The following is a 22,859-nucleotide window of genomic DNA, read 5'->3' as shown; positions in this document are numbered from 1 at the left end:
TTAGGAACCAGTGAATTCTCTCGGATATTTGAAGAAGGAACATGGAGTGGCTCTTAAGTTTGTCATATTCTGCTCAAGAACAGCCTTCTCACTAAGACCTCTTCTTTTTTTTTTTTAAATTGTGCTACTTTGGTGTTTTCAAATTGCTCATTGTAATCTGACATACACTTGACTCAAGAGCCAGAAATGCTATTAAATTCTATTTCCTTATACATTGTTTCAAAGGAACTTATACAACAGTTCAGTACTTTTAAGCAAGCGGGCACAATGAAGCAGTCCTAACCAAATATGTTCATTGGCAGATTCAGCCCCACACGTGAGCAGAGCGCTGGCGCCTATAGGACCCGCTTGGCAATTTCCTGTAGACACCCTCTCCACCAGCATCAGAAACTCGGGTCTGAGTGTCCCATGAAGGGCTTCGTCAAAAGCTCCGCATTTTAAATAAGCTGACAGATTTTGAGAACTTTTAGAGGGGGAGCAATTAAGAAGGCTTAGTTTTTATGGTTAGGCTATTAGTGTGGCTTATCATAAAGCTAGAAGTAGGGCTCCCAGGGAAAGATACATAGGGTCTTTGAGAAGATTACATATTGATCTCTTCTATAACTAAGTCCACTTAATTATTGCCTGTACTAAGTCTATAATACCAATGAAAAGATACGGCATGGTGTCAAGGTGAAGTCTGGAGTCTGGAGTTAGACTTCATGGGTTTCATATCTTGAGTTTGCCGTTTTCCTGAAGCCGGGCATGTGACCTTCAAACGGTATGCAGGATCACTGCATCTCATTACTTCATATGTAAAATGGACATAATCATAGAACCAACTTCGTAGACAGAAGTGTTGTTACGAACAATATATAATGTGGAGATCTAAAAAAGCATATCTGTACCACATACAGAGCCTTTCCTCCCAACAAGATTGTGATTTCATTTCAGATAGGCATGAAATATTAGTTACTTTTTATTCCATGCCGCCTGGGATGGTATTAGGCACTTAATAGTAATGCCTGACATTGCAATCGACTCTAACAGTTTTCTTATGGTGTGTTATATGTGCAGTGTTTAGCCTGGTTCAATCTCTAAACCGTGAGATAGGCAAGAGGTATTTTCATCTCTAACTTACTACTGGGACAACAAAAGCCTCCAGAATTAAATAACTGGTCTAAGGTCATCCAGTGAGACATATGCAAAGCCAAACTCTGAACGGTGGTTTTTATTCTTTCAAATACATCTGTCCATCACCAGTATATTCTTTAGAAGGCTCTCAGTTAATATCTGTGCCTGTTTTGGTTGATTGACAGGAATGCAAGTAATGCTGAATTCTGGTACCTGGAGAGGCTCCTCAAGGAGGATTTGCGGTACCCAACATAGAGCTCCTTTCTGTGGTATTCTGGACTCAGCCCTGCCACTCCAGTCACTCGGCTTCAGGCACCATGCCTCTGGGACACTGCTGTGGCCAAAGGATAAGGTCACAGAGGGAGACTGAGAGCAAGAGCAGAGGCAGGTCCAAACTGGTCGTTGTTTATCCCTGCAGACAAGGCAGGCTGAGGTCAGCGCACAAGGGCAGGGAGGGGAAGGATGGTCCCAGCTCCTTTATGGAGCCCAACACACTACTCTCCTGAATGCAATGGACTAGCTCTCATTCCTTGCTCCCACGAAAATGCTCCCACTACAGCAGTGAGGGTTTGTCTCTGGAGCCGTCCACACTACACAAGGAGAAAAATGTGGGGACGCAGCCAGGATGTAACTCACTAGAAAAACATGTGCATGCGGCCCCATGGTTATATCTCTTGATAGGTAACAGGTTCACTTTCCGAAAGAAGTTAAAGATGGGAGCCGTGGTTGGCAACTGCCCTGATATGTCTGAGGAAAACAGATTATTTGCAGACTCCTGGTATCCTCCCTGTCTTCAGTAATTTAATAAGACAAAAGCTTGAATTGTGCATAGAGCCAGCTTTAAAAATGTCAGTTATGAAGAGATAACTTGCTGTGTCAGTCGTTGGGAAAGAAATCCATGTTACTGCTTCCTTGCTGCCCCACCTCTGTGTGTGTGTGTGTGTGTGTGTGTGTGTGTGTGTACACAGTGCTGTGGAGTGATTATATAACTCCTTGGGGCAAAGGTCTTTTTTTTTCACAGTTCCTCTTTTGTCTCTCAAGGCATTATTATCTACCTATCATCCCCTGTGGGTGGAGGGTCAGCCCCTGCAGGCAAAGTCCACCCAGAACCAAAGCCTTTCATAAATCACACATGCCAGTCCAAAAGACATCACCACTCAAGGGTCTGAGGGGGCATGACCCAGAAAAGAATAAAGGGGGTGCCCTGCAACCTGGAGGCTCAAGAGGTTGAGGAACTTATGTGCCTGCACCCATGCAGAGATGAAGCCAGAGGTAATCCATTTCATTCATGGTTTATAAAATAATTCTGTGGCATCGAACAGGAAACCAGAGGTGCTGGAAGTCAACCCAATGAACTCAATCAAAGGAAACCAAATTTTGACGTCCGGTGGTCTACAAACATAAGAAATAGTAACTTAAGTGTTTCTTCCTCATTGACACTTCCAAAAATATTCTTGACTTTGGTACCTTTTCCGTGGTTGAACCTGAGTAGATCAAACAAGCGGTTTCCTAGTTCAAGGCCAGGCCTGACTTCATGGATGTGCAGACCATCCAGTAGCCCAGGGCCCATGTTCAAAAGGGTCCCTTGTTTGGCTTAATCCTGTATTGTTGCGTCTTGAAATGTTTAATCATGCTATCTTTGAACTTGTGTTTTGCAAGTGAAATGTGATGGGACAGTGGAGCACACATGTGAACAGAGAAGTTACATGCTATATGCACGTGCACTGCGACTCTTTGTAGGCCTATTTACAAATAGAATGGATGACATTCAATGAGCAAAGAATTCTGGTGGATCCACAAGGCATGGCAGTTCTGTGACTCAGTACAAGTACCAGGCAAGTAAGTTGGGTCTTATAGCTGGGTATGAAGGGTCATTGACAACCCCTTTAGACCATGCTTTCTGTTTAAAGCAGAACTCGCTTCAGACCCGGAGGAAGACAATGACACTCTAATGAACACTAATGAACAAGGAACCCTATCAAGGAACCCATTCTTTACTTGTGTTACTTTCTTGAGTCGGCCAATAATACTGAAAATGGTGACCCAGAAAGAAAGGAAAAGATAGGGTAATGGTTTATTTTCTGTTCAGTCTTTCCTTACTCTTCAGTAAGCTGAAAATAGAGTTGGTAGAATGTGTGCTGTGCAAAGCAGAGTTGCTTTTGTGCAGTGTTTCCACTGTTGCAATAAAACCACAATAGACATGCAGCTTTGAAATTTGGCTTGTGTAATTTTGAGTATGCTACCTGAGAGACGAATGCTCTTATATTTTCATTTAAAACTAGTATTGCACCCTATAAAGACCGATGGTAAATTTCATGCTAATCACCTAAATATGTTGATTTTTCTGGGGGCGCCTGGGTGGCTCAGTCAGTGGAGCATCCGACTTTGGCTCAGGTCATGATCTCACGGCTTGTGAGTTCAAGCCCCACGTCGGGCTCTGTGCAGACAGCGCGGAGCCTGGAACCTGCTTCAGATTCTGTCTCCCTCTCTCTCTGACCCTTCCCCACTCACACTTTGTCTCTGTCTGTCTCTCTCTCAAAAATAAACAAACATTAAAAAAATTTAAAAATTAAAATGTTGAATTTTTTCTGATTTAGAGTGACATTAAATAGCAAAAGCCAAATCAAACCAAAACAAACAAAAAAAGAGAAAAAAACAAACCCAATTACCATGATAAATCAAAAGGAGACTTCAGAAGAAAGGAAAAAGCCTTATGTTTTAATACTTTTTTTTTTTTTTTTTTTTAGAGAGAGAGAGAGTGCAAACAGGGAGGAGAGGGGCTGAGGGAGAGAGAATTTTAAGCAGGCTCCACGCTCAGGGTGGAGCCTGACCCCACGACCTTGGGATCAAGACCTGAGACAAAATCAAGTCAGTCGCTCAACCGGCTGAGCCACTCAGGGGCTCCTATTTTATTGCCTTTAAAGGCATTTTCTCTCCTACTTTTTCTTTCTTTTTTTATGGAACGCTTCACGAATTTGCGTGTCATCCTTGTGCAGGTTCCATGCTAATCTTCTCTGTATGGCTCCAATTTTAATATACAAGCTGCCGAAGCAAGCCCTCTCCTACTTTTTAAAAAAGAAGCCCCACATTTTCATTCTGTAATGAACCCTGCAAATTATATAGCTGACCCTGCTCAAGGCCTCATACATGCACAGGTCTGTTGTGCAAAACAGAGACTGCTGTAAATGTCTACTCTGGGTGACAATGTCAGAAAAGGACACTGCTCAAGGTCTCAGCCTTCAAAGGGCAAGTGGCTGTAGCCACGGGGTGCATGCATGGTAAGAAGGCTTCCCCGGAGCTGCTCTGTGGTCATAACTGCTCTGCAGAGTTGCTTCTCAGGAGGAGAAGCTTCTAGCACTGGCCTCGGTCTTCACAGGCTCCCACCCTGCTCTGTCCATATGGGAGTCACTGTAGCATGAACACGCTAAAGCATAGCGTGTTGGAAAGTGGTGATGACCGAATGGCAATATTTTCTTTTCAAATAAATATACAATAAAATTACCAAACGTGGATGTGTCTATCTATTCAGTGTCTGTGCTGCTGAAGCGAGCACTGGGTGTATTTATTCAAAGAATATCCCTTGGAGATTTTGCCGATCCGGTCGCCCCTAGTTAGAAATAAAATAAAACAGAAAGGTCAGCTCTGGAGACTCAAAAGGCTTGTAAAACCACAGGACCAGTGATTGGTATGTTTGATGTGGACAGGTGGGTTAGGGAGGACGGCAAAGGCCAGACACAGACCACTTTTGAAGATGGGATCGAGAGAGGAGTGAGTCATCTGTTCTCAAGGTGCAGACTAACCAAACGGAGCATTCCTCAATTACCCCTGGACAGTGTTGAGGATTTCACAAGCATCTGGGTACGGTTTAACTCACAATTAGGATGAAAGCAGGATTTCCAGTTAAAGGGGATTAGAACTGTTTTTGCGATTTAACCAGATATCAATCTGGCATAATTAGGAAGGGAGGAACAAGAAATAGCTTAATGATGTCACCTGGCCATTGTACATCAGTGCACATAGCAGAAGGGGCTGACTCCCGAGGACTGTCTGTGGCAAGTTGGAGAAAGAAAGAAACGGCGTCTTTGGCTAAATCACTTGCGTTTTTATTCTTTTCTGAACATGAGCGCTAAGATGAGCCACTCTAAGATTAAACACGATGCTGTCTTCACATCCCGTTCCATTTCAACCTCCTCTTATTCACCAGCAGCCCATCCATCATGGACATGAGTGTGTCTGGCTTACTGTTCATCAGGCCCAGGCCAGCTGGAAACTGTTTGGGGTTTCTCACTCAAACCAGATTTCAACTCTGATTTTTCGAAGGTTAACAGGTTAGTACAGTGGTCTGTTGTGTCAACAAGGCCCTAGAAAAAAATTAATCGTGAAAGCAATATCAAAAGGTCAAATGGGAGAAATTGAAAATGCTATCATAAAAAAATTACATAAGCCTTTTGTATGTGTTTCTGGGGCATTTAAATTCAAATGCAGAAGCATGACAAAGAAAATAAGATGATGTTGCTCAATGTGGTCGCCGCCAGGGGCAAGTGACCTAAGACACTAGCAGGGAAGGGAAAAGAATTTCAACAGCTCATAATGGCCTAGTGTTCTCTAAAGAGTCTAGTGAAACAGGAGAAATCCTAACAGAGGTAGGAAGGGAATGGAATCTCTGGTAACAAATTACTTCTTTAGTGTTAGGTGAACTTAACGCAATCACCATCGGCTGCTATAGAACTTGCAAATGAACTTTAGCACTGAAGAATTTGAATCTCTGAACTTCCTTTAGAGTGTTAAGTGTGGTTGATGTTCCCTTCACACGGTGAATGGAAAAACGTGGGGATACGGAAGGTAAGAGCAGTGCTGGGACAATTTTCTTCTATTTGCTTCAAACTCCCCATCCTGCGCTGGCTGTTGGTAGCACCAGGGAGGCTCACAAAAGCCACGCATTGCATTATGGGTGCCTCAGCAAAGGAGAGAGCATGAAGGTAGGTCTACATGGTGAGTGTCTGTGTGTGTGCACAGGTGGGTGGGAGGAGTTACGTCTTAGACGTAAAGACAAAGGTAATGTTTGTGTGATATGCTCGTATAGTTAAGCTTCCTTTTCCTGGCGAGAGACTTGGAACAGCCTCCTGAATAAAACAAGAAGATGGCTTAATGAGCCATGGGATTCTGGCTCAATGTTCTTTCCATCACTTCAAAGGTCCAAAGAAGAAAACAAAGACATAAAACCTGAACCACAAAAGTAAACACCAGAAGATGAAAATCTGAACAAATAATCAAAATATAATATACGCTTAAACATAATGGTATGTAACTAATATAAGACATGTGAAAGGTTAAATATTTAAAGTAACAACAGCAAGCTGGTTCCTTTCAAAGAATAGTTTCCTGGGATATCCCCTTTACCTAGTAGAAATTTACTGATAAGAAGATTGAACTAGGGGTGCCTGCGTGGCTCAGTCAGTGAAGAGTCTGACTCTTGATTTCAGCTCAGGTCATGATCTCCCAGGTCATGAGTTCAAGCCCCACATCAACGCAGAGTCTGCTTGGGATTCTCTCTTCTTCTCTCTCTCTGCCCCTCCCCTGTTCATGCTCTCTCTCTCTCTCTTAAAAATAAACTAAATAAACATGTTTTAAAAAGATATTTGAACTAAATACCTGCTCAACAGAAAAACTAGTGGATAATTAGGTGTTCTACACATTTGAAATAGCTTTTATTAAACTTCCCTACTCAACCACTTTTAAAAACAATTTTTTTACGTTTATTTATTTTTGAGAGCTAGAGAGACAGAGCACGAGTGGGGAGAAGCAGAGAGAGAGAGGGAGACACAGAATCCAAAGCAGACTCCAGGCTCTGAGCTGTCAGCACAGAGCCTGATGCAGGGCTAGAACTCACGGACCACAAGATCATGACCTGAGCTGAAGTCTGGTGCTTAACCAACTGAACTGTTCAGGCACCCCTCTACTCAACCACTTTTTTTTTTTTAATTTTTTTTTTCAACGTTTATTTATTTTGGGGACAGAGAGAGACAGAGCATGAACGGGGGAGGGGCAGAGAGAGAGGGAGACACAGAATCGGAAACAGGCTCCAGGCTCCGAGCCATCAGCCCAGAGCCTGACGCGGGGCTCGAACTCACGGACCGCGAGATCGTGACCTGGCTGAAGTCGGACGCTTAACCGACTGCGTCACCCAGGCGCCCCTCTACTCAACCACTTTTAATGGTTCCCCATTTGTTGTGTAATCAGATATATAGGTACAAATCCATACGCTAAAATGCACAGATTTTAAGTGTACAGTTTAGTGAGTTTGAGTAATGTATTTAGCTCAGTAACCAACACCTTAGTCAAGATACAGGATATTTCCATCAACCTAGAACGTTTTTAGTTGTCCATTCTGGCTAATTCTCCTCCCCTCGCCAAAACAACTATTATTCTAACTTTTATCTTCATAGATTTTTTTTCTTCTCTTCTCTTCTCTTCTTTCTTTTCTTTTCTTTTCTTTTCTTTTCTTTTTTTTTTTTTTGCTTGATGTCAATGTCAATGGAATCACGATGGCATTATACAGAGTGGGTCTCTTCATTTCTGGCTTCTTTTGCTCAACGTAACATTTTTGACATTCACCCACGGTTGCCATCAGCATTCTTTTAAAGTTTTGAAGTCGGGGCGCCTGGGTGGCGCAGTCGGTTAAGCGTCCGACTTCAGCCAGGTCACGATCTCACACTCCGTGAGTTCGAGCCCCGCGTCAGGCTCTGGGCTGATGGCTCAGAGCCTGGAGCTTGTTTCCGATTCTGTGTCTCCCTCTCTCTCTACCCCTCCCCCGTTCATGCTCTGTCTCTCTCTGTCCCAAAAATAAATAAACGTTGAAAAAAAAAATTTTAAAGTTTTGAAGTGTCTACTTCAAAAATGTATAGTCAAGCTTCAGAAATGAATCAGCTCTGTGCAGTGTGTTTACCTGGAGAACTTTAAAAAAACAAACAAACAAAACAGTACTCATGCCCAACTTCAGAGTTACTGATTTAATTGGTCTGGGGTAGGAGAAAAGTATTGATGTTTCTGAAAGCTCCCCAGCTGATGCCAGTGTTGAAAACCTCTGGATGAGCCTCAGAAATGTTGGAATTTCCTCTTGAGTTCACACAGATCTTCCCCTACCCTCTTTTCTATTTCAGAGGCATTGGTGGCCCTTCCTCTTTCCATTTGTGCTCCTGACTTAACAATAGCTGCTATTTTATGACAGCTTACACCATGCTAATGACTTCTATATATTACCTCGTTTAGGTCTTAGAACAATCATGTTTTATCCCAGTTTGACATATGAACAAAATGAGGTTTAAAGAGAGAATTTGCGCAGCTTGTAAAAGTAGGAGCCAGGAGTCAAACACGGCTATTGTCATACGTCCCCCCTGTGATCCTATCTCCCGTCCATTAATTATCTCTTTCCAATCTTTTCTTCCTTTGGTTTTTAATTTTTTCCTCAGTCTATACGAATGCTTAGGTTATCTTTATCCTAAATAAGGAATAAATAGAGACTTCGCCCTTAAACATGTCAGCCTTCAAACTACACCCTTATTTCTTTCTTCCTGTTTTACTCTTCTGCTCACTTCACAAACTAGCGGCAGCCTCTAGCACGTGACTGCAGTGGCTCTCTGGTCACCAGTGATTTCTTATCCCTCCATTCAATCTTTCAATCTCTCCCTATGTTCTTTTTAAAAAAATTTTTTTTAATGTTTATTTATTTTTGACAGAGAGAGAGAGACAGAGCATGAGCGGGGGAGGGTTAGAGAGAGAGGGAGACACAGAATCCGAAGCAGGCTCCAGGCTCTGAGCTGTCAGCACAGAGCCCGACACGGGGCTTGAACTCACAGACGGTGAGATCATGACCTGAGCCGAAGTCGGACGCTCAACCGACTGAGCCACCCAGGCGCCCCTCCCTATGTTCTTTTCATATGCTCAATTGATTGGACAGACGCCAGTGGGAAACTGCTTGGTGTCAACGTGTAACCGGAAACCTAAAGAACTTGGTATTAATTAAGGTCAAAAGAGGAATCAGATCCATGGTTATAGTAATAACTGCCCAAACAACAGGCAATTGTCATTGCTTGCTATGTATCTATGTAACATGCTGCTTAAGATCCAAAGAGGAGAATATAAGCTCCTCTCCCCTGAAATGGAGAAATCCGGTTGACCCAGGCAAGACTCAAGTTAGTAAAACTATTATAGTTAATAAAATTGTTAAACAATTTAAAAGTGAATAAATGCTGGATAAAATGGTACGGTATACAAGTACAGCAAGTATCCAGAAAAGAAAAAAGTACTTCTGGGCAAAGAGACTCATAAACTAGTTAGTATTTTATTAGGATGTATCACATCTCTAAGTCTTATATTGTCTTTCTGAGTCACAGAGTAGTTGGTAGGGTCAGAAAACCGGGAGGCAGGGACACTACACCAGTAGAGGCAAAGAGCTCAATTCCTTGATGATGATGCCTTTCTTTCTCTGCTGGCTTTTTTTTTTTTTTAAGAGTATTTATTTTAAGAGAGAGAGAGAGAGAGAGAGCACAAGTGGGGAAGGGGCAGAGAGAGAGGGAGAGAGAGAATCCCAACGAGGCTCCGTGCTGTCAAGGCAGAGCCCAATGCGAGGCTTGAACCCACAAAACTATGAGATCATGACCTGAGCTGAAATTGAGAGGTAGACACTTAAAATCAACTGAGCCATCCAGGTGCCCCTTCTCTGGCTTTTCTCTACTCCTTTTTTGTACCACATTTTCTTTGTCTATAATCTCCATTTCTCCCTGTTTCCATGGGTCACCATACTTCACATTAAAACTCCTCCTGAGCAGAGTGGCAATCCCATCCTTGGCTGTGGCCAGCAGCCGACCTGTACTAACTGCCTGGCTCTTTATCCTCCCAGAAGACCCTAACCATCTTCCAACTTTTACTGGGATTGAATCTAAAGAGACAATCTAGTCAGTCTCTTTCCCAAGAGTCTCAAATTTCTCAAATTTCCCAGAAAAACCTCTTTTTCAAAGAATCATCAAGATGACGTTCACATAGGAGCATAGCAAATGACTCACATGGGTGCAGCAACATCATACCTACTTTTCTAAGAAAAGAAGCTTTGAGCTTCCCCTAGGTTTTCACAACTAAGACCCCTTGAATCTGGAACGGGCCATAGAGAATGTCTTGTCCAAACTCTGCTTTTCCTAGATGGAAACCTACGAAGGGAATGTCTTTTTTCAGCTAACGGCATTGCTTTCCAAACACTAAAGTTCAGGCTTTAAATGTCTGGGCTTCTCTCCACTCTACCATAATGTCTTCGTCATTGAAGAAACATTGCAGGAATCTGGAAGGCATCACAACAATTCAATTCGTTGGCAAGTAGAGCATAGATCAAAAACTTGCTTTATTTAATAAGTGCATTTTCACTGAGCAATCCATTTTAAAGGCATTAGAAAACAAGTTAATCATTTTCTTTTAAATCAAGACAATTAATCTTATGAGAATACTGCTATCATATCAAGAGATATATCGTGGCTGAAATTACAAAAAAGTCCGCCAAAGCTATAAATGGTGTTTCAAAACATAGGTTTGTTATTATTCAGGTATGGCGAGGTCAACAGATCAGGAGATGATTGCCATTGAAAAGACAGTTTGTTATGTTCACAGATCCCAGGAGGAGGGAGCACCCCACACCATGGATGGGGACACACAGGCATGCACTGGGATTGGCCAGGAGGCAGAAGGAAAGGAGGAACTTGATTACAGTTTCTGTGGAAAGGAACAGACAAGGCAGGGGAAGCAGACTTAGGACTGGCTAGTTTGAATAATTTCAGTGGGCTCTGGGGCACAGGCGCTGTCCCTATTTGTCTGGTGCCTGGCCTTGGGATGTTTAGAGCAGATGGATGGTGGTCCAGAGTGTGACAGTCTGAAAAAGGAGGTGGTTGGGCATAGGAGCTCTGGATTGCTTGGTCTGCATTTGAAAGTACACCCTCTGGTGGGTTTACTATCTCTAGAAATTGGCTAACCCCGAGAAAGGCAGTCTCTCCCAGGTCAGCAAAGTGCCAAACGTCAAAGCATCCGAATATAGATGTACAAATGGTCAGCAATGATAACTTCAGCTATAGTTGAGACTATGATCTGGAAACATGATCATTTGACGTTTGGGTCAGGATAATCAGGGGAGAAAGAAATAGAATGGTTCTGCACAGTCACCAACCATTTGTCCCTTTCTCACTCAACTGAGTAAGAGCTAAGACTAGTACTAATATGTTATTCCTTCCCCCCTGCCAGCCCCCAACTCAGTAATTAATGGCTTTCCGGAGAATGCTACTTGAATCTGCCTTCTCTGCAAAGTTTCACGGAGCTTTTTGGAGCAGGAGGATTTAAGATGTCAGTGCGTCTTTAAAAAAATTTTTTTTAATGTTTATTTATTTTTGAGAGAGAGAGAGAGAGAGACAGAGTCAGAGACAGAGACAGAGAGTGAGCAGGGGAGGGGCAGAGAGAGAGGGAGACACAGAATCTGAAACAGGTTCCAGGCTCTGAGCAGTCAGCACAGAGCCTGACACGGGGCTCAAATCCACGAATCGTGAGATCATGACCTGAGCTGAAGTTGGATGCTTAAGCGACTGAGCCACCCAGGTGCCCCAAAATTGGAGAATTTCTGAGTATCCAGATTATCCTGGAGATTACCCCATCCTCTGCTTCAAAGGCCCAATTGCAGCACATTGCAGGTGGCACCTGTGTTGCTCAAATAGCTGTGAAAGTAAGTGCTGGAATCCTGTTCTATCGAGTGTTCATTTAAAAGAAGAAAGTGCATTTCTGAATCTGGGCAGGAGACCAGTTTTAAATGGAAGTTGAATTTTACCCTATAGGTCTTTGACTTGTGTTGCTAGAAGACCTAAATCTGAAGTTTAAACATAATCTAAATTAGTGACATCATTCGCTAATGCAAGCTTGTTTTAAAGATATAAAAATTGTATCATTCTTTCTATTCAGAGAATGATTAAGGTCTATATTGGTTAGTATTTTTTTTCCTGCAAATAACTACTTCATAGGTGAGAATTTTGAATTGTAGTAAGAAGTTATATTTACAAGTAAACATGAAAAAACAAGATAGTTAGTTCATAACAATCATCTTGTTGATAGAGCCAATATTGAGTGTCAGATTATAACACATTGTTTTCTGATAAAGTGATGGCTTCAATCAAGTGGCCAGTCACACGTAGCGCGGAGAGGTAAGAACAGAGGCATTGGCTTCACAGAGACCTTCCTGGCACTCACCTCCGTCTTGTCTCTTGGAGCTCTAGAATTCTCAGTGTCCTCCTGTGTAAAGGGAGGCCATAGGACTCGATGTTCAAATCAAAGTTTTAAAAAATTGTGGTAAGATACATAGAACGTAAAATTTTACTATCCCAACTATCTTTAGTGTACCTTCAGCGGCATTTGGTATATTCATACTGTTATGCAAATCATCATCATCCGTCACCAGGACTCTTCGGCTTGTAAAATTGAAACTCTGTATCCACGTAACACACACCGCATTCCTCTCACTCCCAGCCCTGGGGCAACTGCCATTCTACTTTCTGTCTCCGAGAATTTGACTACTCTAAGTATCTCATATAAGCAGAACCATAACTGAGTTTTCACTTACCATCGTGTCCTCAAGGTTCATCCATGTTGTAGCACGCGTCAGAAGCTCCTTCCTTTCTAAAGCTGAATAATACTCCATTACCTGTATATACCACATTCGGGTGGCTGCCACATTGTGGTTATTGTGAATGATGTTGCTATGAACACAGGTGTACAAATATCTCTTTGGATCTCTACTTTCAATTCTTTTGGGTGTTTACCCAGAAGGAGAATGGCTGGATCACATGGTAATCTATTTTTAATTTTGGGGGAAACGATTACACCCTTTTTTTTTTACAGTGGCTGCATCATTTTACATTTCTAGAACTGGGTATCTTAAAATGTCTTTTGCACATTTATGATTCTAGGACCTAACGCTTGTCCTTAAATCATTTCTTTCAGCCATTTCCTCTTCACCTGGAAATCCCGCTCATCACGGAAAAATGGTCAAAAGTCTTTTTACTCCAGGAAGCTTTTTCTGACCTCTCTTTCCCTTACACTTGGATCAGGCACCTTATAGCACCCTAACTTACCAGTGTCAACACGAATCACTTTTCAAATCAATAGTTTATTTTTTTCCAGGACATGAGTTCCTAAAAGGCAGAGATCATGCCTTATTCCTCCTTATCTCCTCAGTGCCTGATACAGAATAATCAAGCAGCAAATGTCTGCGGAATGAATGTGGGTGGATTTGCACAAAATAGGGTCAAATACTTCCAAATGAGGGATTGAGGAAGTGATTAAAAACAGTGACACCGGAGAATACTTTTTCTCCTAATGCAGAGCATTTCCCTGGAAAGGCTGGGACTCAAATAATAATAATGAGAAGCATAAAATTTAAAGACCTCTTAATAGTGCTGTCCAACCATCACCTAGGGGGAATCTTCTCACTTGGGTTCTGGAAAGCCTGGTTCGGCATTCTTGCTGTCGCAGGCCTGCGTGCCAGAGGATGAACTGGTGGTTTTACTGCCCGCCAAGACGGAAGTGCAACCAGGGATTCTAGGCTCATCCACAGCAGAACGTGGAGGGGGCTTTCTCTGCTCACCTCTGTTAGACAATACAGAAAACTCGTCTCTCATGCTGGAAGGGACCTTAGAGTCCCATGATTCAGAGCCCTGTTATCTTGGATGGTGTAGCTGAGCTTCAGGGAAAGGAAGAGGCTGTTCGCAAGTCCTATGGCAAGAGGGCTTCACCCTAGACCCGGAGATCCAGACAAATGCTCTTCGCACACCGTTACAAACTATTTTTAAACGACTTTGCAGAGCGGTGGAGGACAGGCCTGTAACTGGATACAGTGAAAAGACACTTCAGCGGAAGTCTTCAATTCAGAGGGTCAGACTGAAGTTGCTTCCATTCCAAGCTAGATGAAAGGCCCTGAACCGTGGGCAAGCAGGTGATAGTTCTGGAGCCAGACAACAGGACCTCAACCCTCCTGGGGCAAGAGGCCACCTCTGCAAATACTCCCTTTGTGCAGTCTTGGGTCCAGCCGGCAAGGAGGATGTCCAGAGATCCCTGGGAGTGTAAGCGGCAGTTCCGGGTAGGCCTCCAAAGTGGGCGAGGGAGGACGCTGGCTGCTGTCTGCCGGGGCGGGACCCTGAGCACGCACCTGCTCCGGCCTAGGAGGGGGGAGGGCTGGGAGGGGCAGGGGCGGTGCACCGGCCTCTGCTCCTAGTGTCTCGCCACCAGGGCGCAGCCGCGCTCCGAGGGCCACGCGGGGCTCACGGCGGCCGCATACCCGGTGCCAGGTGAGCGGAGACCGGATCCGGGAGCGGCCCGAGGGCCGGAGGGAGCCGGGTGCGGGGGTCCCGCGCCGATCCGGGAGGGACGCGGGGCGCCCTGAGCCTGGGGAACAGAGCCCCGGCAAGTCCCTGTGACAGGACAGGGGCGGACAGAGCGGGGTCCCTGACTTCTCTCAGCAGCAGCAGGCGTACCCCGCACCCTGGCAGCGAAGACGAAAGCCTAAGATGGCCAGAGGTTTATCTCAGGGGAGCCTGAATAGGTTCCGGACTGTCAATCCCCATCTTGTGCCTTTTTCACGGCTAGGCGACCAAGCGTATGTGTCTATGGGGGGTATTTTGGGGCAGAGAGTTCATCTCTGACACTGTTTGATTTCGCTTTCTGGGTGCGTTCTCGGCCCCTTGCTGCCTCTCCCCGGGGTCAGCAAAGTCCAAAGACATTGCCCCACAGCCTCCCCAAGTAAAGGAACAAAACCTTACCCTCTCCCCAAAATGCCTTTCTTTACCGTCTTATCTTATGTTTTGTTGTTGTTGTTGTTGCTATGGATTTAATGAACAAGTTTGCTACTGTCTCTAAATGTCCAAACTGTATGTAAAATTTCTGTGTGCCCATATTTGCACATTTCCCAGGAGAGATACCCATAGATTGTATTTGAAGATCAAATAGCTAAAATCCTAGCTTTGAGCCCCATCCACTGGGCCAGTGCTAACAGTCTTTAGCAACAGAGTTGCAGATTCTTTTTTTTTTTTTTAAGTTTATTTATTTTGAGAGAGAGAGAGAGAGCATGAACAGGGGAGGGACAGAGAGAGAGGGAGAGAGAATCCGAAGCAGGCTCTTCACTGTCAGCTCAAAGCCCGACGCGGGGCTCTAACTCATAAACCTGAAATCAAGAGCCCTACCCTTAATGGAATGAGCCATCCAGGCGCCCCCCCCTCCCCGCCCCTGAGTTGCAGATTCTTTCTTTTTTTTTTTAATTTTTTTTTAACGTTTATTTATTATTGAGAGACAGAGAAAGACAGAGCATGAGCATGGGAGGGGCAGAGAGAGGGGGAGACACAGAATCCGAAGCGGGCTCCAGGCTCTGAGCTGTCAGCACAGAGCCCAATGCGGGGCTCGAACCCACAAACTGTAAGATCATGACGTGAGCTGAAGTTGGATGCTTAACGGACTGAGCCAGCCAGGTGCCATGAGTTGCAGATTCTTAACTGAAAGCTGGAATTGAGGGAAAGGTTGGGGAGAAGGAGTCCTTCAAACTCAGGAAGGACAGCATTCATGCATCTCTCAAATTTGCTTGGATGAAGAATTGGTCTGTTTTCAACTAGTACCAAGTCAAATTAGTTTACAGATATGTAGAGGAAGAAAGGAAGATGAATCTTTGTGAGTAAAATGTCTACCCATGGTTCCTCTTGGTACAACCCCAGCTGTAGTTTCCAAGGACTCTGAAGGAATGTGAGAGGCACAGGGTTTCAAGTTTATGCCTCCCCGGTCCACTGGCAGCTTGAGAAGAGGAAAGAATGAATGTTAACTCAGCTTTGGAACCGCACCGGAAAAACCCAGGGTGTGTGTGGAGGGAAGGGAACTCTAACGGGGTGGGGTGGGGTATTGTTGGATTAAGAGTTTACTACAAAATTAACAGATACCCTAGAAAAATCACATTTCATCATGAATCCTACTTGTTTCCCCCCTCCCCCCACCCCCCCGGCAGGCAAGAGGGTGCCATGGACATAAAATAGTTTATGCTGCCATTTTTTGGTCCTGTCTTCCATATCAGAAGCTTGGAATCCCTGTCTATGAGGTTCATTGGCAAATTGACATTTAGGATAGCGGTTCTCAAACTGCTTGTTTCCAAAACACTGATAGCCTGTAGCTAGCCTCAAAGAATCACAATCTCTTCCCAATTTCCGAGAAAAAAAAATGAGCCAAAATGATGTGATTTTTTTCCTTTGTAAAAATATCCCCAAATCTTTGGTGTTTGCTTTTATTTGTGTGTTATCTAGTTTAGTTCAAACATATGCATCTGTTTATGTTGAAACTTAATAGATCATTATTTCCAGTTTGTAAAGAGTCTGTTAGTTCTAGGTGGTCTATAACCTCCCTTTGATTGAGGTCCGCTGTTGGAGCAAAATGTAGGGAGCATGTCATATCATTCTTGAGTGTCCCCTGAATGTAAATGAGTCCTTTGTGGACATCTGGCTCTCGGGATAGTAGCAGTGAATTGCATGAGATTGTGGGACGACTGAGGAAAGAAACCTGACCTCACATCCCTGACCGGTTTTGTCTGTTGTTCTAAACCTGACACATATTTTGTAAACTCAAACCATTCTTTTGCTGAGGTTTGTGGAAGAGGGGTTAAACTTCTTGGCCAACCCCTCCTCCCTTCCAGTTGGTCTGTCAGTCTTCATTAAATCCCCAGTTGAACTGTTGTTTTTCAAAACAATAAGGTGGTTGTTTCTACCTACAACCTGTCTTCTCCTGATATGATTATTGTTTAAAATGGCCCCATGACATGGCCAGGGGTTCATTTGGCAATGACAGAAATTATAATTTTGCTTCTTACTGTATTTATTTTGTTTAAAAATTTTTTAATGTTTATTTATTTTTGAGACAGAGAGAGACAGAGCTTGAACAGAGGAGGGTCAGAGTGAGAGAGAGGCACAGAATCCGAAGCAGGCTCCAGGCTCTGAGCTGTCAGCACAGAGCCTGACGTGGGGCTCGAACTCACAGACCGCGAGATCATGACCTGAGCCGAAGTCGGAAGCTCAACCCACTGAGCCACCCAGGAGCCCCACTTCTTACTTTAAAAGTGGTTAAAGAAGCAAACTTAAAACAAACAAAAAAAAGTTGCCATTTCATTAACGCTTCAGCCCCAGATAAAATTTTGCTGAAATTACTCATTGTTCTTTTCTTCAGCAAATATGTATTGAGAACCTTCGCTGTGTTGGCCCTTAGGGTATGAGGTGATTCCGTGTTTCTGGTTTCAGGGAGTTGACAGATAAGCAGTGTGGACCTGACTAAGGACTTGCTATGAACTGGCTTCTGGAAGTGCTGCCTCAGGGACTCTTTGACCGTGACCATTTTCTTTCAGGTACAAATTACTGCTCCCATCTGGGCATGAGCCCATTTAAAGAGTCTGGCCAATGAAAAAGCTGTCTGCTGTAGTTTCCTGGCCTCAGAGAACCCTTGCTGGTCAGCAGTACCTGACTCGGATCACCTTCACTGCTGTGTAGGTAATAGTTCTAGGAATAGTGTGTCCAGCGAGAGTAAATTAACTTGACAAGGAAGGAAACATTTGCTCTCCATCTGTGATACACGGTCCCAGGGAGCACTGGCGTCTCCCCTGGAGGATCCTAACAGCTGCCCAGTGGCATGCTTCACATCCCGAGGCTAGTCTTTCCCCAATTCGTATGGAATAGAAGTCATAAATGTTTAAGGCCATCCTGATCTGCACCCTAAGTGAGATCCGGAAGAGTATATTCAAGGCCAATGAACTGGGGAGGAGTCTACTAGTTTCGATTAGTTAAGCTGGGCCAGTCTGAAATCTACCTCCTTCCTGCACTGGGGGAAAGCTTGAAAGTGTCGATTTTAGTATCAGATAATAGTAATAATGATGGCAGATGATGATATAACACGTATATCTTTCAAAACACATACATAAAGTATGTTTTAAAATGTACTTAACTCATTTAACCTCTCTCAACCCAAAGAGGTGGGTGCCATTATTGTTGACAGGTTAGCCCTGGATCACACAATTTAGGATGTTTGATATACTTAGCCCATCTGGGATACAGTCTAATTCAACCTTGTTATTTTAGAGCATTTATTTGCCTCTTGCCTACTCACTGTGAGAGGCATCCCAGCTCTGCAGACTGACTGCCCTAGTCCGCATCTTATGGCTCGCTACTAACTAGCAGTGTGACCTTGAGCAACTCATTGTCTTCTTGGTGCCTCAGTTTCCTCTGTAAAATGGGCATGATCACAGAACTACCTTGCCAGACTGCTGGGAGGATAAAATGAATGCATACTAGAGTAGTAGTGCTTTGTACCCAGGACGCGCTATTATTTTTATTATCAGCTATTATGTTCTTTCCAGCTTCATCTCCCACTGGTCCTTAATATAGCAGCCATGCTGAGCACAGCTCCCTTGAATATCTCCCTCTGTCATATCTCAGTGCCTTTGCACATGCTATTCCTTTTGCCTAGAATGCCTTTCCCTTCCTCTTGCTACTTTCCGCTTAAATGTTCCTTCCTAATGACCTTGCTTCGTGCCCTCCCCTGTTCTCCAGGCAACTGTTCCCTTCCTTCTCATGCCATTCATCTATCAAAGGACTTAGTGATTAACAACTACCCAACATTTATTGAGCACTTATTATGTGCCCAATAGTGTTCCAAGTGTTTTTCCTGCCTTTTTAAAAAAATATATTGACAGCTCCATGTGGTAGGGTTACATTTCGTCAAAATTATGTCCATGTCTATCTCCCCCAGTAGACTGTGATAGTGGCTTGTACATCTGTGTGTGTTATTCATTTTGTATCTCTAGGAGCTGGCAGAGTGCCTAATTAATACACAGTGGGCACTCCGTAAATGTGTAAGTGGATACATTTTACCAACATCTATTTACATCTGAATAATAAGCTAATTGTAAGTGATTCTTCTTTTAAATAATCTTCATGCTTTTCTCCTTGCAGAAATTCACTGTCAAAATTTTAGAAAACCCTGATAAGTAAGAAGAAGGAAATTAAAACGCCACTGCTCCCAGCCCTGGAGAGCTTCAGCAACGTGCTTAGGGACACACAAGTGTTCTCAATAGCCAAACTGAGAATCAAGGTCAGGCAGGCTGGCGACAGAGCGCAAAGCTTTAACGCTGCATGAATCTGCTCTTCCTTCTCCCCTGGCAAACACACACACACACACCCTCCCGTGAACAAATTATATTAGCTATTAAAATAGGTTGGAAGAGCCGACATTGGAAAATGAAATCTACCGTATGTATGATGGTGCAAGATGTGAAATCTACATTAAAAAAACGGGCAGTATTCTGCCTTTTCATGCCTTCACACTTCCTCTTCCACCACGTACGTGGGGGAATCTGGACTGGGAGGCAGCGTAGTGAGGGAAGCTAGAATCGAGGATGGCCTCTAAATCAGAGAGACACAGGTTCGAGCCCCGGCTGTGCCACCAGGTGCTTTCCAGGGACGTGTTGCAAAACCTCCCTCAGTCTTTATTCCTCCTGTAAAATAGAGATAATAAGAAACACTTCACAGCGTCTTGTGAAGTTTAGAGGTTACATGATGGTGAAGTGCCTTGCGCTTGGTTAATGGTAGGTCTTGTTAAGTCTCTAATGGTGACATTCTGTGGCTTCCCCAAACAGCAACCTTGCCAACTTGATGTCCACTGCCGCTACGTGTATTTGTTTATTTGCAATCCTTCGTTTTCATTCTGGTGGTAACTTAACTTTCATATTATTATTAGATGCCTTGCCTCACAATCGTTTTCTTAGAAATTCAATCTCTTCTCCACAGGGTCTCTTTGAGATTAAAGAGAAAGAAGTGGCACATTTAGGATCTGAGAGCAATTTTCATTTAAAAGAAGATCATTGTTTTCATTACCCTATCATTAATGTTTTCTATTTTCCTTTATCAGGGAGTGAGTTTGAAGTGATTTGTGTTGCCAAACCGAACGCTTGTTTTCCTGCAAGATGAAAGGAGACAGCCATGAATGAGCCACTGGACAGTTTTGCAAATGCTTCTTCCGACTTCCCCGGTTTTGCAGCGCCTTTTGGAAATTGCACTGATGAAAAAATCCCACTCAAGAGGCACTACCTCCCTGTAACATATAGCATCATCTTCCTGGTGGGCTTTCCAGGGAACGCAGTAGCGATTTCCACTTACATTTTCAAAATGCGGCCGTGGAAAGGCAGCACCGTCATCATGCTGAACCTGGCCTGCACAGACCTGCTGTATCTAACCAGCTTCCCTTTCCTGATTCACTACTATGCCAGCGGCGAAAACTGGATCTTTGGGGATTTCATGTGCAAGTTCATCCGCTTCGGCTTCCATTTCAACCTGTACAGCAGCATCCTCTTCCTCACCTGTTACAGCATCTTCCGATACTTCGTGATCATTCACCCCATGAGCTGCTTTTCCTTTCACAAGACTCGATGGGCCGTGGTGGCCTGTGCTGTGGTGTGGATCATTTCCCTGGTGGCCGTCATTCCCATGACCTTCCTGATCACGTCAACCACCAGGCCCAATAGATCGGCCTGCCTTGACCTCACCAGTTCGGATGACCTCGCCACTATCAAATGGTACAATCTAGTTTTGACTGCAACTACTTTCTGCCTTCCCCTGGTGATAGTGACACTGTGCTATACAATGATTATCTGCACCCTAACCCAAGGACCTCAGAATCACAGCTGCCTTAAGCAGAAAGCTAGAAGGCTAACCATTCTGCTACTCCTCGTGTTTTACATATGTTTTTTACCCTTCCACATCTTGAGGGTCATTCGGATCGAATCTCGACTGCTTTCAATCAGCTGCCCCATCGAGAATCAGATCCATGAAGCATACATCGTTTCTAGGCCGTTAGCCGCCCTGAACACCTTCGGTAACCTGTTACTGTATGTGGTGGTCAGTGACAACTTCCAGCAGGCCCTCTGCTCGATGGTGAGATGCAAAGCCAGTGGGGACCTGGAACAAGCAAAAAAAATCAGTTACTCAAACAACCCTTGACATACTTCATTTAGTCAACCAAGAAGAAAAGCCTGCTGATATTTTAACTTCTAAGTCCAGAACGGCTCCCTCAGTGGCTCTCAGGAAATATTGTGTGTTCAGGTAATCACGTGCCAAAGCCAGGACGGGGCTACCGGGACTTCTTGGTAACCCATTTATTGAGATCTTCCCTAGGGTAGAGGTAAGAATGGGATACATGCGTATCAGTAGAAGATTCACACGTAGAATCCAAACTATTAGAAATCAGGGACATCTTGCAAAACCTCTAGTCTTGGGGCACCTGCATGGCTCAGTGGGTTAAGCCTCTAAATCTTGATTTCGGTTCAGCTCATGATCTCGAAGTTCATGAGTTCGAGCCCCTCACTGGGGCCTGCACTGGCACTGAGGAGCCTGCTTGGGATTCTCTCTCACCCTTTCTCTCTCTGTCCTCCTCAGCTCTCCCTTTCTCTCTCTCTCCTCTCTCTCAAAACAAAAAAATAGATAAATTAAAAAAAAAGAAAAACATGCCCTAGATCTGTCAGGAAGTTAGTGCCAAGATTGGAGAAAACCAAGCTACTCACTCATGGTTTCATGCCCCCTTCATACTGGGGCCTGTTTGTGTTGAACCCCCAGACTATCCAAGGCATTATTTATCTCTTTTTCAGTATTCTTTTTGTTTTCATTTCATAGCTTTATTTTTTTTTATTTTTATTTAAAAAAAAAATTTTTTTTTTAGCGTTTATTTTTGAGACAGAGAGAGACAGAGCATGAATGGGGGAGGGTCAGAGAGAGGGAGACACAGAATCTGAAACAGGCTCCAGGCTCTGAGCTGTCAGCACAGAGCCTGACGCGGGGCTCCAACTCACGGACCGCGAGATCATGACCTGAGCCGAAGTTGGACGCTCAACCGACTGAGCCACCCCTCATTTCATAGCTTTAAAACTTACTTTTTCAAACTTTGCTTTGAGGCCATTAAACTGCGTTTCTCACAAGGCTTTAGTCAAGTAGATTCAAGGTGGTCAGTACAATTCACCTGAGACACCCCAAAGATGTCAGTGCAAATAGCAACATATGTGGGTCATTATGTCTGTATTGTTGTAGGTCGTTTTAAAAGTTGCTGTTGAGTTTATAAAAATGATCAGCTAATACTAGTTATTATCACCACATCCTGGGGAAGGAGGAGCCACTTCTTGGGGAAACAGAAGTCCTTTTAAATACCTTGTATATAGGGGCGACTGGGTGGCTCAATCGGTTGGGTGTCCAACTTTGGCTCAGGTCATGGTCTCACAGTTCATGGGTTCGAGCCCCGCTTTGGGCTCTATGCTGACCACTTGGAGACTGGAACCTGCTTCGGATTCTGTGTCTCCCCCTCTCTCTGCCCCTCCCATGCTCATGCTCTGTCTCTCTCTGTCTCTCAATAATGAATAAATGTTAAAAAATTTTTTTAAATATCGTGTATATATTGGATGTTAAGTAAAATCTAACGTCGTCATGATTTCTGTGGAAAACGATTCTCGGAAACACCTATTCCCTTTAGATAACGTTCTCTTTTGTGACTCTCTTGAAAATATGTTATCTATTTATTTTAACAGCTAAAGCTATTTTTGATTTATGTGTGTGCCTAATTATCACAATATAAGTTGAAATAATTTGAGAAAAATGCTCAGTCTGGACATTTAAAACCTT

The 22,859-nt window shown here is 43.8% G+C and overlaps 1 protein-coding gene and 1 non-coding gene across 2 annotated transcripts; one reads left to right on the top strand and one right to left on the bottom strand.

Moving 5' to 3' along the window:
- Positions 1-4,064: 4,064 nt before the first annotated feature.
- LOC124523094 (U6 spliceosomal RNA) lies at positions 4,065-4,171 on the bottom strand. The gene has a single exon (XR_006964912.1). It is a non-coding gene; the product is annotated as a U6 spliceosomal RNA (small nuclear RNA).
- Positions 4,172-20,177: 16,006 nt separating this feature from the next.
- Positions 20,178-21,194, top strand: OXGR1 (oxoglutarate receptor 1). The gene has a single exon (XM_047084110.1). The coding sequence runs from the start codon at positions 20,178-20,180 to the stop codon at positions 21,192-21,194; it is 1,017 nt and encodes a 338-aa protein (XP_046940066.1).
- The last annotated feature ends 1,665 nt before the right edge of the window (positions 21,195-22,859 follow it).

This window comes from Lynx rufus, unplaced genomic scaffold (genome assembly GCF_022079265.1).
Source record: "Lynx rufus isolate CCGP_SWC_20201006 ecotype Redwood Valley unplaced genomic scaffold, mLynRuf1.p SCAF_1, whole genome shotgun sequence".
Taxonomy (NCBI): Eukaryota; Metazoa; Chordata; class Mammalia; order Carnivora; family Felidae; genus Lynx; species Lynx rufus.
Note: the sequence above shows the minus strand (reverse complement) of the source record. Positions and strands in the feature narration are given on the sequence as shown.